Genomic DNA, 18,539 nt, shown 5'->3' with positions numbered 1-18,539 from the left:
CCAAAAAGCAAAAAAAAAATTGGAAAATGATCCAAAAACAATTCGAAGAAATCATTACCCAGAAAGTTCCATTGAAACCAGAAACATACCTATTAGGAATATTAACAAATCACTATGAAAAAGAAATACAATATTTGATAGTTCATATTTTGACAGCAGCAAGATTCACATTCGCGCAAACTTGGAAAATAGAAGACACGCCATTGGAGGATAAAATAATATTAAAAGTAATGGAATGTGCAGAAATGGACAGGCTTACCAAAGAAATACAAGAAAAAGAGGATACGGATTACTACCTGGTTTGGCAATGATGGTATGACTGGTTGGAGAAAAGGAGATCCTGCATTTGTTAAAGTTGTTCCACAATCAATGCATCATGCCAACAGCACATCTATTTCACTTCTACAGTTTGGTATTAAAGTTCAGCAGCTGCATGCTGCAGTACTAACCAGCCATTATTTCAGAAAGCTCAAATAATATCAAAACAGAAGTTTGTTTCTCTGAAGAATTTCCTGTTTGTAATACAGAGTACTTCAAAGGACAAAGAAATTCAGCAATGTGCCTTATCTAACCAAGAAAAAGCTTTTTTTTCCTTAATTTTTCTAAATTAATTATTTTATAATTAGAACCTCTCACAGTTATTAAATAACAACAAAAATAGCAGCTATAGTGACAAGATTGCAACTTGCGATTGCAACTTGCATAATTACTAGCTTAATTTCTTAATATCTTACTTCGTAATCCCAAAGGTGCTTTTTTCAAGAGGCAACTGGACTTTCTGGTTTTTCTTTGAAGATGTTTCGCTTCTTCAGTCAGAGCTGAAGAAGCTTCTTCAGCTTCTTCATCATGGGGAATGGAAGGATTTATACTCCTTGCAGACACTGGTCATTTGCATTCTTTTAGCAGGTCATTAAGGTCACCTGGAGGTTTATCTGTGTCATTAGAGTCACCTGAGTGGTGCAAATTGGTGTGGAGCCTTCTTGGAACTATTTTTTTTTTATTGAAAAAGTTTTTCAAATACAAATTTTTCCCCCTTTCCCCCCCCTCCTCCCTAACCCCCCTCACCCCCCTTCCCCTTTGACTTCTTCATAATAAAACCCAAATTCATAACAGATTATATCATACTTTGCTATCCACTTACTCCATCTCCATATACTGACCCTTTCTTTCTAATAAAATTATCATACCCCCCTTATACTATGCTGTAATATGCATTTCAAAGTGACATTCTATTATAACAATATCTAGTAACTCCTGATTTAACATAATAATATTATTATATCTCCCAATTTAACAATTTCCGCTCGTGATCTACCCTTTTACTACCCCCCATACGATATAACATTTCAAAGCATACTTCCACTCTAAAACTATTCAATAAATCCTAATTTAACACTTATTCAATTCAACTACCCATTTCCTTCCCCCCCTTCATTACATATATTCACATCTAAACATAATATCCCTTTTCTTTAAACTAAACAATCCATAACCTATCCTATCTCCACCCACTTTCCTACAAAATTACCATAATTATTCTTAATATCTTTATTCTTCTGCCCACTCCCCTAGAAGAATATTCCCTTATGTAAATAAAACTCTAAAAGAAAAAAAAACTTTAAGCTTGTAATCCATATAACATCTTCTGTAATATCCTTCAACTGGATGATAAACTCCATCACCCATGTTAGGGTAACATCGCATCCTTATTCCAGCAGTATTTTCAGAATCTTCAATTACCATCTGCCCCCATCAGTAACGAATATCTTCATATTGGAAGAAAGAAACAAAAAAAGCCCCCAACAACCACCCGAGTGACTTTATAATTATATTCCGTATAATGTTTATGGAGGTGTCTTTTATCCAGATTATTAATTCCAACCATCATAATAGGGTAACAACCAGATCTTCTGCGTGCCCCAATCCAGTAAATCTCTTGCCATATAACTCGACATACACGTAATATATTTATCCGGAAATCCAAAAATCAAACAAGATATTTCCAACCATTCAATTTAAGGCCTTTTTCACATCCCAAAATAATTCAGCACTGCAGAGATCTGCCCTATCCTCAGGATAAAATAAACCAATACTTTGCCAATTATCTTTTCATATATTCAGTCCTCTCATAAGTAACTGGCATTACTGTTGTTTAATTTAAAAGTTTTTATGTTTGTGAGACCTACTTCTTCTTTTCTTGACTTTTTGTGGGTTGGATCTCCATCCTAAATTCCTTTCTGTAGATTGTATATCAACTATTTGGTTTTGCTGGTGTATAACTTGATCCTGTTGGGTTTGCTTTTGTGGCTGAGATCTTTCTGGTTCTGTAAATTGTATATCAACTAATTGACTTCCATGCTGGTTTGTGGCTTGACAAATCATTGCAATAGGATCCGGAACCGCCTCTCTTATATTAAATAATCCAGCTGAGACCTCTGAAAGAGAATCCAAAAGCGGCTCATCTGTGGAGACCTCTTTAACTTGTTGTTTCTTCATTGTCTCCATCTCCTTCTGCTTTTCTTGAATTTCTGTCTCTTGTTGATTTTGCTTTTTAAGTACCTTATAATAAAATTCTTCCGCTTTTTCAACAGTATTTATCTGATATCTTATTCCTTGATATCTCAGTATTATACCCACTGGGACATCCCACCTGAATAGAATATTTTGTCTTCTTAACTCAGTCACCAATAGACCAAATTTCTTTCTCTCTTACCATCTTAGGCGGCAATTCCTTATATATCCAGATTTTTCTCCCATTCAGTTGTAAAGTAGAATTAAAAGATTTTTGCACAATATCATTCCTTATCTCTTTATCTGTAAAGTAAATCACCACATCTCTAGGCAGTTGCCTTTGTTTTGCAATCCAGGAATTCACTCTGTAAGCCTTATTAATTTTACTGAATACCTCCTCAGGATGAACCTTTAAGATCCCAGCCAGAACTTGAGCAGATGTTTTTCTTACCCCCGAAACAAAATCAAGTACAAATCTCCAAGAAGAGAGGAACTTAAAATAACTCTTTTTCTTTCAAATTGTAGCCAGCAGTATATATTCCACTACTTTGTATCTGTTATGGAAGGACTCTTAGTTTCAGCTTTCTTCTACTTCTCAAGCCTCAGCGGCCATTTTAAAGCTTTTTTTTTTTCCTCTTTCACTTTAAAATGCTTGTAACTTCATCAAGGATACTTGCGATTTAGGGTCCAAAATCCAAGTCTCATCTTTTTTAATAAGTCCATCTGTTAATTTCATTAGTTAATCCGGTTCCAGCGCCTAGCTCTGCAAAAAAGCAGAGTGCACTCGATGCCCGGAGCGGTGGCAAGGGACAATAGGGAGCTCCAACCTGCCCGTCCCCAAGAGTTAAAAAAAACTCTGGGGACTTCGCAGAGGGCTCTACCCACCCCCGCCCGCTCAGACTCACATTTCCATCAGGAAATGGAGTTTTTCGAGCCGCCTTTCAGATGTAAAGGCGGCTCTTTTACAGGCAACGGGGCGGTGGTCACGGAGGACCGTCTGGCGGCGCCGGAAGCCAGACAGGAAGTCCCCTTCTTGGAACTATTGATAGGACTCTGTTGTAGATTGGAGATAGATGATGATGTATCCGTCCCCCTCTGTTGAGAGAGAACTGTTGAATTTTGACATAAATGGTGTCTTTAACCTCTCTTTCAAACCAGTAATCCTTTCTGTCCAAAATATTCTATTCCCCACCATCTAGTCAGAGCTGAAGAAGATTCTTGGATGAGAAGTGAAATGTCTTCAAACAAAAACCAGAAAGTCCAGTTGCTCTTGAAAAAAGCACCTTTGGGACAATCATGACCTGGATGACTAAGAAGCTCCATAGACATCTTACTTTGTAGAATACTTTGGGCCTTTTCTCATTTGCTAACATTAGCAGAAGGGACATGGTTCTTCCTATACCATTAGTAACAACTAGATGGCTTATCTAATTATCTACTGCAGTTTGATTCCATCTCTTGCTCACTACTATGACAAGTATAGAAACCCTAGATTCAGTCCTCTCATAGGATCCTCTATTTTTGTATTACTTGAACAGTTTGGTAAACAAACATACTTATAGGGTAAGTATGAACTGACCATATGCATGGAATCAAATCCCCTGGGTCTTCCTCTTACAAGAACTGATTGATATATATTCATATGCCAACTGTTTCAAAAACACAGCAAGTGTCCTCATCCCATGCAAGAACTATCCAGAATGGGTTTCACAAAATCACTGAAATTTGTTATCCTCAATGCGCTAGTACTTATATCTTGTCCTATGCAATCATTGAACCTTGCTTAGAATAGAAGGAATACTTGACTTGAAACTCTTGTCTATTTTATATCTGGCATAGAAAAAGATTATTTTGGCCATTTCAAGGTCCCAATTCATCAAAAGCATCTCATAAATGACAACTCTGTATTAGGATTATTATACTAAACTATAGGCTAACAGCTATACATTGTTAGCATTCTGACTTAGTAATTCACAAAAATCAGGAGAGGGAAAAAAAATTTTGGTATCAAGAACTGGATTTGTCAGAATTGGATTTGGCCAGAGCCAAGATGGGTAAGATAATGAGAATTCAATATAAAATAAAAGAATAGACAGTTTCATCCAGATATCCTCCTTTGCCAGCCTTAGAGTAATAGTAATAGTAATTTCTTCCGGCGGCTCCGTAGGACATTGAGGACGCTCCCTGGGTGAGCGTTAGCCCCGCGACTTTGTTAGCCGCTAGAACAGCAAAAAATCAGCTGTCTAGCGGCGAAGAACCTTCCCCCCCCGGGAGAAGAGGGGGAAGTGAGCAGCCAGGTGCAGGGTAGAGCTCCATAAGAGCCCTAGAATTAATTCTGGGGCTCGAAAAGTGTGAGCTCCCCAAGAACCTGGGAAAAGCTCCAAAGCCGGGACGCCTCTGCCAGAAGGCAGAGCAAAACGCCACGTCCGCCCCTGCTTCTAATTGATACAAAGAGAAAACTGCAGCAGGCAGAACAAAGACAGGAGATTACATAATTGCAAGTACTTACACTTTAATTCCTTTGAACATCGTTTCTTTTCGAGCCTATAAGAGCGGAGCTGGAGTGGAAAGGGAGGGGAAGATGGCGCTGGCTCGTTAAGACAAAGAGACGAAAGTGAAACTTAAGAAGAAAGTTGTTACAGGCTTGTTAACTCATTAATGCCTATCAGTTAACAACTCTGCTTAAAATTTTTTGGATTTAATCTTATATCCTGGACTTTGGGAATTAAAATTTAAAGATCTTAAAGACTTTCTGATTTTTTCTCGCTGGCTATAAGAACTGTTTCTGAGACTGTGTAATTTTAAAATGGCTTCAAAGCAGACAAAATTGGTGTTGCCAAAAGCAGCGAGTGCGGGAAGCTCCCCAGCTCAAACTAGCAGGTTGCAAAATGTGTTGAAAGAGGAGAAAATAATTCAAACATGGTTTCAATATGTACAATTACAAGCCAGATGGAGAAAAGACCAGAAAACTGGTGTTATACAAAGTGATGAAAATTTAATTAAACAAATTAGAGATCAAAGCCCAATGCATATAAAAAGATTGTATAATATATTGATAGAGATGGACTCGGAAACAGAGCTAGTTAAGGACTGTATGATAAAATGGGCGCAGAATTTTGAACAGCCAATAATGATGGAAACGTGGGAGAAAATATGGGTAACAAATGTGAAATTTACCAAAGCGCAAAATTTAAGGGAGAACTTCTATAAAATGTTTTATAGATGGCATCTAGATCCAAAAAAGTTATCTCGTATGTATCCGAATGTACAACCAAAATGTTGGAGATGTAATTGTGAGGACGCTACTTATTTTCACATTTGGTGGACATGTAAAAAGGTTAAAGCGTTTTGGATTAAAATCTGGTGGATTTTACAAAATATTCTTAAAAAGAGGTTGAAATTTACACCACAGCTGTTTCTTTTGGGTATAGTTACGGATTGTACAGTTATAGAGACCAAATTGATTTTGAATTTAATAACTGCAGCAAGATTGTTGGTGGCACAATATTGGAAGAAGCAAGATTTACCTACAATCCAAGAGTGGACAATGAAAGTTACAAATCTAGCGGAAATGGCAAAAATCTCGGCGTATCTGAAGGATCATTCAAATGAAAGATATTTAAGAGACTGGAGAAGATGGATAGATTATATTCAAAATAAATATCGGAATAAGAAATTGCAGATAGGTTATGAATGATTATATAGATATTTAGTGTGTCTTTAAGTAATAAAGCTAGGCGGGTAATTAGGGAATTGAAGAAACAAGAGATGTGGAATGTCATAATTGTTTAGACTAGGATTGATTATGATTGTTGAAGTTTATACCCTGTAATTTGTTCTGGGAAGGGGAGGGGGGAGGGGGGAGGTTGAGGTAGGGAAGGGGGGGGGAAATATGTAAACTTTTTGTAAAACTTTTCAATAAAAAAAAGCACTGGATTTGTCAGAATTGGATTTGGCCAGAGCCAAGATGGTAAGATAATGAGAATTCAATATAAAATAAAAGAATAGACAGTTTCATCCAGATATCCTCCTTTGCCAGCCTTAGAGTAATAGCAGAGGCAAAGAAGCTTAATAAGGCTAATCAAGGGACTGGAATCCATAGGAAGAGAACCTAAATAAAATATAATTATAAAGGATAGCATTAGAAGAAGTAGTTGACCTGTTCTCCAAAGCACATAAGGACAAGAAGTAATGGATGGAAACTAATCAAGGAGAGAAACAACCTAGAAGTAAGGAGAAAGTTCACAGTTAGAACAATGAGTCAGTGGAATGGCTTGCCTCCAGAAATTGTGGGAGTTCTAAAACTGGTGGTTTTAAAGAAGAGATTGGACAACCATTTGTCTGAAATGTTATTGGGTTTCCTGCTTAAAGAGGGGGTTCGACTTCAAGATCCCTTTCAACTCTGTTATTCTGTTATTGTTGAAGATGCTTTCATTTGAATTCCTGCAGCTCTACAATAAAATTTAGTGGTAATAATCTATAGCAGCGGTCCCCAAACTTTCTGGCTTGGTGGCCAGGCAGAGGGGGAGAGGGATAGTTCTCTGTAAGTGGCAGGCAGGCATGTGTAAACCTGAGTGGCCGCCACGAGCATAAGGGGAGCTTCGTGCACAAGGGTAACCAGCCACTGCTCACACGAGGGGAGCTTCATGAGCCCATACACACTCCCCCACCGCTTGCACAACCTGGTTCCAAACAGTCCGCAGCCTGGAAGTGGGCTACAGCCTGGGAATTGAGGACCCCTGATCTATAGGGTTTCTGGTGGCAATGGCCTAGAAGAGTCTGAAAGTCTAGATTCTCCAAGCAGACATTCAGAATTCCATTACTCCACAATATAAACATACCTAATATAAATACAAAAATGCACCATCTGTGTATTTTTCAAAAATAAATGTCTGTCATACTGGAAAGATAGAGAACACAGATGAATGTTCTCCAGAAAATATAAGTATATCATTTGCAAGTTTCCCTCTTCATCATTAGTGACTAAATAAAACAGATTTATAATTGTTCTAAATAACATTTCCTTTCAAAACCCCATGTTGTTCAATTAAAAGTACACTTTTACCTTCATTAGCTACGTAAGATGATCAGCATGAAATATTTCTTTTTTTAAAAATTCCCAATATCCCAGATGTGATTATTCTAATTTGTTACAATAGCCAATAGTGACAGGTAAATATGAGAGCTATGTGATTATTTTCTTCGCTCTGGCCTTACCTGCCAAATCAAAGTAATTCTTAAACATGATTCTATTTCTCTTTTTGAATCTTCTTATAATAAAAATATACAGGAAATACTCAATACACATGCATGCATGTATGTAATAAAAATTAAAAGCCTTTCAGAGAGAATCTATTGAAAAACAGGAGCTAGCCCTACCTTGGTTTTTCTTTCAGCTCAGGAAAATATAATTGTAAGGAAGACTAAAGCAAAAATCCCAGTAAATCCAATTAAATGACCAGAGATTATTTTAAAGTATTATTTAATTGCAGAAAGATTGATAAAACTATCATATTTATTCAGTATTAATCCATCTGCACAAAGGTTTTGAGCAGAAGAACCAAGTAACTCCCTGGAGTAAAACATTACAATAGTCCAGCCAGGAGGTGACAAGGGTGTGAGTGACTGTGTGCAAGGCGTCCCGGTCCAGAAAGGGCTGCAACTGGCGAATCAGGTGAACCTGATAAAAAGCCCCCCTGGCCACGGCCCTCATATGCTCTTCTAAAGACAGCCGCGCATCCAGGAGGACGCCCAGATTGTGAGCCCTCTCTGTGGGGGGCAGAGATTCACCCCCAATAGTCAGCGATGGCACCAGCTGACTATATCAGGACGCCAGAAGCCACAGCCACTCTGTCTTGGACGGGTTGAGTCTGAGCCTATTTCTCCCCATCCAGACCCGCACGGCCTCCAGGCAGCGAGACATCACATCAAGGGCATTGTTGGGGTGGTCTGGGGTGGAGATGTACAGCTGAGTGTCATCAGCGTACTGATGAATCAAGATCACTTGAAGTGTTAATACCACTTTATAATGCCTTGGTAAGGCCACACTTGGAATATTGCATTCAGTTTTGGTCACCACGATGTAAAAAAGATGTTGAGACTCTAGAAAAAATGCAGAGAAGAGCAACAAAGATGATTAGGGGATTGGAGGCTAACATATGAAGAATGGTTGCAGGAACTGATTATGTCTAGTTTAATGAAGAGAAGGACTAGGGGACATGATAGCAGTGTTCCAATATCTCAGGGGTTGCCACAAAGAAGAGGGAGTCAAACTATTCTTCAAAGCACCTGGGGGTAGAGCAAGAAGCAATGGGTGGAAACTAATCAAGGAGAGAAGCAATTTAGAACTAAGGAGAAATTTCCTGACAGTTAGAACAATTAATAAGTGGAACAACTTGCCTGCAGAAGTTGTGAATGCCCCATCACCGGAAATTTTTAAGAAGATGTTGGATAACCATTTGTCTGAAGTGGTGTAGGGTTTCCTGCCTGGGCAGGGGGTTGGACTAGAAGACCTCCAAGGTCCCTTCCAACTCTGTTATTCTATTCTATTCTATTCTACACTTGTAGGAAGTCAGAAGGGAAAGTTGCAAATGACAATGATGTGATCATAGGATGCTGTAACTGTCATAACGGTGAACAATTGCAATTTTCTAATCATAAAGACACTGCAAAGATCACAACTTTAAAGACAGTTGTTAATCTCCTATAGGAGAAGTAGCAGAACTTGAGAGTGGAGTTAAAAGAGGAATCAGCCTAGAATCCCATAGCCACAAGGATCTAAGTCCAACCTCCATTGAATTATCTTACTTCAAGCAGGTGCTGTTAGTTGAGAAGATTCCCATGAATAGGCATGATAAATCACATAAAGCAATAAATCAGTTTCATCAAACCTTTATTTGTAGACACTGATTTTTTGTCCTGGCTGAGGAGAAATACTGTGTGTGTGTGTGTGTGTGTGTGTGTGTGTGTGTGTGTGTGTGTGTTTTATATATATATAGCCATACCCTTACTTGGATTCGAACTTCGACTGCCTGCATATTAGGCAGTTGTATTAACCTCTGAGCCACAAGTTCTCCTCCCTTCATCAACTTGAGCCGGGGAGGGGGGAGAGATTACCGTATTTTCCGGCGTATAAGACGACTGGGCGTATAAGACGACCCCTGACTTTTCCTGTTAAAATATAGGGTTTGGGCTATACTCGCCATATAAGACTACCCCTCTTCCAACACACACCAAATAAAAATTAAAAAACATCAACTGGCTCACCCACAATGTAAAAGCAGCTGTGCTAGACCCAAAATGGCCTCTGCAACAAGCAGGAACCTCACACAGCCACAAAAAGCCCAAAAAAACAACTTCCACACTTTACACACACAAAATTCCACATACAGCTTTGTGAGATTTTGTGTGTTTGTGTAGTTAGAGTGAAACACTACAGAAACACACTATATCTCAGAAAGCTGCACAAATATTATTTTATTTTATTTTATTTTTATTTTTATATGAAAACTAAATTTAAAACTTCCTAAACTTTAAATGGCTAGGTCTAAAAAAGAACAACTAAAAAAAAAACCCAATTAACTATTTTAAAGCTCCCAAAGGGGAAAAAAACTTACCCAATAGAGCAGGGGTCTCCAACCTTGGCAACTTTAAGACTTGTAGACTTCAGCTCCCAGAATTCCTCAGCCAGCTTTGTTTTGCTGGCTGAGGGATTCTGGGAGTTGAAGTCCACAACTCCCTGCCTGCTTGATTGCAGGCAGGGAGTTGCTTGCTGATGGAATAAGCATAAGATTCAGGCAAGCGAAGCAAGGCAAGCGTTGCGACTAGCAGCTAAGGTAAGCAAGCTGGAGGGGGAAAACTTTTTTCCTTTTACATGGCTCTGGCAATCCCAGCTGTGTTGCCTGATTAGCAGGCAACTCAGCTGGGATCGTCAGAGCTTGGATCGCCAGAGCCATGTAAAAGGAAAAAAGTTTTTTTCTTTTACATGGCTCTGGCGATCCCTGCTGCATTGCCTGATTAGCAGGCAACGCAGCTGGGATCGTCAGAGCTTGGATCGATGGCTCTGACAATCCCAGCTGCATTGCCTGATTAGCAGGCAACTCATCTGGGATCGTCAGAGCTTGGATCGCCAGAGCCATTTAAGGCTCGTCAGAGCCTTTCGGGCTGGTCTGCCTGGTTACAGGAGAACGACACCTGGCGTATAAGACAACCCCCGACTTTTGAGAAGATTTTCATGTGTTAAAAAATCGTCTTATACACCGGAAAATACGGTAAGTGTTTTTCTATCGAGGCACCTGGTCTATCTCAACATGTGGGAGGGAGCACACTGCTTCCCTTTTGCCTTTCAGCTCCAATCCAGGAGCCCTCAAGCAGTCGCATTCACGACAAACCATTTTATACCAAATTTATATTTCGCTGATAAAGAAATAAAGGGAGACTAGTATAGATCTATTTCAAACTATTTAGCTCTCATCAACTAGCCATACCCTTATTCAGCTCAGAGCTGAATAAGGGTATGGCTAGTTGATGAGAGCTAAATAGTTTGAAATTAATACAATACTTTTCTAGTCAGGGTTTTTCCTATGTAACTCAATACAATACAAACATCTTGAGTTACGTAGGAAAAACCCTGACTAGAAAAGTATTATACATATAAACCTATGAATAAAAGAACAAAATAAATATTTGGCCTTTACAGGGAGGAGTCATAAAATAAGGGTGTGGCTGGCTGAAGAGGCCTCATAAGGCCGAAATAGTACTATCCCAGTCTCCCTTAAGTCTCACAGCAGACAACACAAAATGTCTGATAAAGCTTGAAAGTGGTGATTTGAGATATCACCCAACTATAGCAATACAAACATCTTGAGTTACGTAGGAAAAACCCTGACTAGAAAAGTATTATACATATAAACCTACGAATAAAAGAACAAAATAAATATTTGGCCTTTACAGGGAGGAGTCATAAAATAAGGGTGTGGCTGGCTGAAGAGGCCTCATAAGGCCGAAATAGTACTATCCCAGTCTCCCTTAAGTCTCACAGCAGACTTTTATTATGGTCACAGACCAGTATTATAAATAAAAGCATTAAAAACAACAATAACAGTAAAAAATAAAAAAGAAACACAGAATAATATATTGTGATTGGTGGTGGATTATCAATGGGCAGTTAGAATCTGCCTAATTTTACATACAGTAAAACAAAATTTGCCGCATTCAGATATTGCCACTTATTTGGTGAGTTCCAAATCAACATGCAAGTCATATTAACATTTTAAATAAACTTATGAAGAATATTTGGAATTGGGCCACATGAGTGGCTGGCCAGAATGTGTATGCATGCAGCTCAACTTGCAGCAGAGCAGTGGGCAATTGTGCACCTGTGAGCTGGCCCGCCACTTCTGTAAGTTGAGCTGTGCCATGTGCGCTGGCCTGCCACTCTTGCAAAGGCTAGGTATGTGCATGCATACGTGCACCAGCCCACCATTCACACAATCCAGTTCCTCTCTTTTCCCTCAGCTGAGTCACCAAACCGCAAAGGTTGGGGACTGCTGAGCTAGGAAAATTGTAGAAATGTTTGAAATTGCACAGTTATAGATTTATTATTTGAGTTTATTTATTTATTTATTTATTTATTTATTTATTTTATTTATTTATTCGAATTTCTATACCGCCCTTCTCCTTTCGGACTCAGGGCGGTGAACAGCCAGATAAAAAACATCTATACAAACATCACGGTTAAAAAATAAAGTTAAAATAATTTATAAATTTGGCCCATAATTTAAAACTTGTCAATTTAAAATAAATATTAAAATTTTAAAACTAACCCTAAAATCAGGACAGACCGGCTAACTGAAAAAAATAAGTTTTTAGGGCCCGACGAAAAATCCGGAGGTCGGAGATCACTCGTATCTCTGGGGGTAGATTGTTCCATAGGGTAGGTGCCACCACAGAGAAGGCTCTCCTCCTGGGGGTCGTCAGCCGGCATTGTCTGGCCGACGGCACCCTGAGGAGGCCCTCTCTGTGGGAGCGAACCGGCCGGTGGGAGGCTATTGGTGGCAGAAGGCGGTCCCGTAAGTACCCTGGCCCTAAGCCATGGAGCGCTTTAAAGGTGATCACCAACACCTTGAAGCGCACCCGGAAGTCCACCGGAAGCCAATGCAGCTTGCGCAGGAGAGGAGTCACATGGGAGCGCCCCGTCGCTCCCATAATCCCCCGCGCAGCCGCATTCTGCACCAGTTGGAGCCTCCGGGTGTACCCCAAGGGGAGCCCCATGTAGAGAGCGTTACAATAGTCCAGACGAGAAGTGACGAGTGCTTGAGTGACCGTGCGTAGGGAGTCCCGGTCCAGAAAGGGGCGCAACTGGCGTATCAGGCGAACCTAACAAAAAGCCCCCCTGGCCACGGCTGTCATATGCCCCTCTAAAGACAGCCGCGCATCCAGGAGGACACCCAAGTTGCGGGCTCTCTCTGTGGGGGCCAATGATTCACCCCCAATAACCAGCGATGGCGTCAGCTGGCTATACCGGGACGCCGGCAGCCACAGCCACTCGGTCTTGGAAGGGTTGAGTCGAAGCCTGTTTCTCCCCATCCAGACCCGCACGGCCTCCAGGCACTGGGACATCACTTCCAAGGCATCATTGGGATGGTCTGGGGTGGAAATGTACAGCTGAGTATCATCAGCGTACTGATGGAACTCCACCCCAAAACCACGGATGATCTCACCCAGCGGCTTCACATAAATGTTGAACAGGAGGGGCGAGAGGACCGACCCTTGCGGCACCCCACAAACAAGGCACCTTGGGGTCGACCGCTGCCCCCCTGTCAACACAGATTGCGACCGGTCGGAGAGATAGGAGGAGAACCACCGCAAAACGGTGCCCCCCACTCCCAGTCCCTCCAGCCGGCGCAACATGATACCATGGTCGATAGTGTCAAAAGCCACTGAGAGGTCTAATAGGACCAGGATAGAGGAATAACCCCTATCCCGGGCCCTCCAGAGATCATCCACCAATGCGACCAATGCCGTTTCCATGCTGTACCCAGGTCTGAAGCTGGACTGGAGCGGATCCAGATAGACAGCTTCATCCAGGTACTGGGGAAGCTGTCGCGCCACCACACTCTCAACAACCTTCGCAATAAAGCGAAGGTTGGAGACTGGACGATAGTTAGCCAAAACAGCCGGATCCAGGGATGGCTTCTTGAGGAGAGGCCTCACCACCGCCTCTTTCAAGGCGGCTGGCAGGACACCCTCACTCAAAGAAGTGTTAATAATCCCCTGGAGCCAGCCTCGTGTAACCTCCCGGGAAGCCAGCACCAACCAGGAGGGACACGGGTCCAATAAACATGTGGTTGCGTTCAGTCGTCCCAAGATCCTGTCCACGTCCTTGGGAGCCACAGGATCGAACTCCTCCCAGATAACACTCTCAAGACCTGCCTCAGTCATCTCGTCTGAACTAACCCAGTCGGCGGCCAAGTCTTCCCGAATCTCAGTTATTTTATCATACAGATACTGTACAAAATCCTCAGCTCGGCCCTGCAAGGGGTCCTGCCGCGCTCCCAGATGGAGGAGGGAGCGGGTCACCCTAAACAGGGTGGTTGGGCGGTTATCTGATGACGCGATAAGAGCGGCAAAATAGCTAGATTTCGCCGCTTTTATCGCCACTAGGTAGGTCTTAATATGAGACCTTACCAGTATCAAGTCAGACTCGGAACGACTGGCCCTCCAACCGCTCTCTAGGCATCTTTTCCAGCGCTTCATCTCCCTCAGCTCCTCAGAGAACCAAGGAGCTAAGTGAGTTCGGTGCCGGGTCAGAGGCCGCAAAGGCACGACCCGGTCCAAAGCCCCGGCAGCCGCCCTATCCCAGGCGGCCACCAGGTCATCAGCCGAGTCATGAACTAGAGTCTCAGGGAATGGCCCAAGCTCCATCTGGAACCTATCAGGGTCCATCAGGCGCCTGGGGCGGAACCACCTGGTCGGTTCCGCCTCCCTGCGACAGGATATGGCGGTCAGAAAGTCAAGTCGAAGGAGCGAGTGGTCAGACCATGACAAGGGTTCAATATCTACATCCCCTATATCAAGGCCACTCAACCACTGACCAGAGATAAAAACTAAGACCAGAGTGTGTCCCCCCATATGAGTAGGGCCGTGAATTACTTGGGTCAGGTCCATGGCCATCATGGAAGCCATGAACTCCCGAGCTACCTCAGATGTTTCACCGATGGATGGCAGGTTGAAATCCCCCATGACCACAAGTCTGGGGGTATCAGCCGCCACCTCGGCTATAACATTGAGGAGCTCGGGCAGGGTCGTTGCCACGTGGCAGGGAGCCAGGTACGTGATCAACAGACCCATCTGCACCCCACGACCCCACTTCACAAAAAGGGACTCACATCCGGCTATCTGAGGTACAGTGGTCTCCCTCGGATCAAGACCTTCTTTTAAAATGACCGCCACCCCCCCGCCCCTGCCCTGAGCTCTCGGCTGATGAAATGCACGGAAGCCTGATGGGCACATCTCCACGAGGGGAACTCCACAAGTTGAAATATTATTTGAATAATATTTGAAAATAAATATAATAACTAAGTTCTAAACAAACCAATACTCTCTTGATTATCCTCTCTAGTGGAAAAGGAGGCTGAAAACCCCTAAAAGTAAATACTTTGCCTCTCTGAATCCCATTCAGTACATTAGAACTTGAGGAACGCCTACATCTTTATAACCTAAGAAAAATCATTATTAGGAGTGTTGCGTCTATTTATTCTGATTAGACCACATGACAAAAATAAACCGGAGGGGGGGGGAGATAGGCAAAAGAGAATTAATTATTAGACCCTGCTTATATTTATATTATTAGCCCCCTCTTCTACTCTTACGATTTGTCTTGTTATTCACATTAATTGTATTCCCTTTTTGAAATATGCAGATCAGAAGACCAGTAAGCAGACACTTATACATACTGAGAAAAGAATTCAGCTGTTGCACCAAATCCTGAAATATTTCTCTTTTCTGACTATTGTTATTGAAGACTATTGCTATTGAAATTCAATCTATAAATTGAAGAATCAAATTCTTGGGAATTTGAAACATTTTTAATGTTTGATGTGTCTTCTGGCCTTTGTAAAGAGACTATACTACCCACAAAGACCAAGTGCAAGTAGGTGATCTCACAATTTCTCTTTTTTACAGAGAGGCTGGGTAGAATTTGCTGTCTCGTCTCCAATCACCACCATTCAGGAACATCTAATTCACCATGAAGTCCACCAGAAGCCACTATAAACCGTATTTTCGGAGTATAAGTTGTACCTTAGTTTTTGGGGAGGAAAATAAGAAAAAAGCTGATTGGCAGGTGGATTGGCCTCCCGGAATAACCCCAATCAGCTGTTGCCAGAGGTGAATTTTAGCAACAGGTTCGTTGGTTGTGAGCTCTGTGCCTTGCTTTTTTTTTTCAGCCTCTGAAACTTCTGAAACTCTGTTTCAGAAAAACCTTTTTTTTTCTGCCTCTGAAAGCCTCTGAAATGGAGCTTCAGAAAAAAGCCTCTGAAACTTTTGAGTTGTTTGATTGTGAAAGAAATGGAGTGCATGCTTAATGGAAGCCTTCTTGGGAATAGAAAATAGCAGACTGAACCTTCGCTTGTGCTGTCCTCTGCTTGTTTACTCTACAAAACACCCTATACAATAAGAAATCTGTGTAAACATATGTCTTCAGATTGACTACTTTATAGATCCCAGGAGTGCCAAACATCCTGATAACATGCAACTTGCAATAATAGAGTAGGCTTTTCAGTCTGGAGCTTTGGGATCATTACAGACATAGATACTGTAGTCTAATACAGCTGGTCCCCATTAGGGTGAGAGATATACAAAATGCTGGTGTGGGAATCCAACAAGAAAATTTTCTTTGGCGATGAATAGGGTTGAAAACCCCTAAACTGAACTTAATCCACAACTTAATCCTGACTTTATTCTGTCACACCAAAGTAAGCAACTCTGAGTTTATATGAAAACCAAATTTCAGTAGAGAAGAATTTGTCTTATTTGAAATCCATATACCAAAGGGAATTTCCACTTATATTGTTTGTTATGTCATCATGCTGAATGAAGATGAAAAGTTGCACTATCCTGAGTTTTTCACTATTTAGTACTCTTGAAAATAGACCAGCCTTCTCCTCTGTTGCATCTTGATAATATACAGTAATTTTTCACACTCGCTTAGATAGGGTCAGATCACTTCAAAAAAAAGTTTACCTGCTGCAATTAGACATATAGGAAGCTGGAAGTGAGTCAGGGAAATGAAATCAAATGAACAATACGAGAAAGAGAAGCATCTCAAAGTCTATGTTTTCCTTACCCCTTCCATGATTATACTTTTTGATATGAATGTATATGATTATATACACAAATACAAGATTATACTCACAGGCGCTACGACTTCGGCGGGGAGGAGACAAGACTAGCCCAAGAGCTCTTTCTTCAGTTTCCGAGGACATCAGCACGTCGGACAGTTCCTGGAACACTTCTACCGCGGCAGCCCTGCCGCTCCCTTCCCAGGCGCCGGAAACAGGTGGGAATTTGCGGACTTCTACAGTTGCCGCCGTTGTCGCTTTGGTCCGGCTTTTAAAGGTTCGCGGCTTTCTGGAGGCGACCCGTGGAGGACCTGCCGGCTCCGAGGTCAGTTGCACCACTGTGTTGCGCGAGCGGTTGAGCGCTGAGGTGACAGAACCCATGGCCGTGCGGAGAGATCTGGCTCCGTCAGAGAACTTCGCTCGGGGCCAGATCAAGCACCTTCTCCGCCCTCACTCCGGAACTCCGCCTTTTCCCGCGCTTCCCAAGCTCTGGCAACTCAACTTTCTCTGTTTCAAACGGCAACTTCAGGCCCCCGGGTTTTCTTTTTTCACGCTGATTCGCTCCTTCTGATTCTCGGAGACAAACGATATAAAGTGAGCAGCATCCTGGTCCCACCATTGCCGTCCCACCATTGGTGATAGATAAAAGGAAGCTCTCGAAGCCTGTCCTCACTTAGCTCTTTCTGTACTTGTATTTACTAGTCATATGGAACAGCGGTAAGCATTTTCTTTTCGGTTATTTGCTTTATTATGAAAAGGGAAATCCAGACACTCGGGAAATAGATTAGTTTGCTTACCAAATTAAGCTATTTGTGCAAAAACAATTATTTTATTAAACTAAAATTAAAGAAATTCAGAGAGCCACTTTGATGTAGTGATTAAGGCACCAGGCTACAAATGGGAAACATGAGTTCTAATCCTGATTTGGGCATAAAACTAGCTGGGTGACCTTAGACCAATCTCCCAGCCCTAGAATGAAAGCAATAGCAAATCACTTCTGAAAAACATTTCCAAGAAAACCAGGAGCTTTTCAAGGCACTCTCTGAGAATTAGACACAACTGAAAAGAAGAAGAAATTACAATAATGCCTTGGAGATAAGGATGGGAAACTATTATTACCTTTATTCATGCTGAGCACAAGAACTGAAAAGAAAGCTTACTTTATTCCAGATAAAATTGAAAGTCTGTTTAGGTTGTGTCACTTTTGCAGTAATCCTTTATTGTATGAAAAGGCTCCAGATTCAGCCAATCCTTACATGATGCCCTTCAGTGTCTGCTATCCATGGATACCATGGATATACTGCTTAGAAAAATGGGAGTTGTAATCTTGTTTCGACATGGAATCTAAGAGATTGAGGCTTAGTTAGCACTTGGATAGAAACCACCAGCAATCCCATGGGTGTAGATTAGATCAGGAAGATGAAAAACATCCCAGGAAAAGCAAAACTGCATAGGTGTGCCCATGAAGCCTCAAGTTGATCTCAACCTTCAAGTTGATCTCAACTTCTAGTAACTGTTCCTATGCAATTTTCATGGCATTTATAGATTAGTCTTTATCTTCTTCAGAGATTATGTTATTTGTTTGATTTTGTAATTCAACCAGTTGATCTGGAATTAACAAGTACTCATCTCACCACTAGCCAAACCAATCCTTATATGGCTTTTAAGAGCAACTAATGTCAGCTA

At 41.5% G+C, this 18,539-nt stretch overlaps 1 protein-coding gene across 2 annotated transcripts in view; it reads right to left on the bottom strand.

Moving 5' to 3' along the window:
* PDE1C (phosphodiesterase 1C) overlaps positions 1-18,181 on the bottom strand; it is a 1,150,117-nt gene extending 1,131,936 nt beyond the window's left edge. For both annotated transcript variants that reach the window (XM_060686088.2, XM_087894093.1), the window contains exon 1: positions 16,928-18,181. In XM_060686088.2, the coding sequence (XP_060542071.1) occupies positions 16,928-17,234 (307 nt within the window). In that variant the 5' untranslated portion in view covers positions 17,235-18,181. The remainder of the gene's footprint in view (positions 1-16,927) is intronic.
* Between the last annotated feature and the right edge of the window lie 358 nt (positions 18,182-18,539).

This window comes from Pantherophis guttatus, chromosome 4 (genome assembly GCF_059756535.1).
Source record: "Pantherophis guttatus breed Tessera chromosome 4, ASM5975653v1, whole genome shotgun sequence".
Taxonomy (NCBI): Eukaryota; Metazoa; Chordata; class Lepidosauria; order Squamata; family Colubridae; genus Pantherophis; species Pantherophis guttatus.
This window is presented reverse-complemented; position numbering and strand designations above follow the sequence as displayed.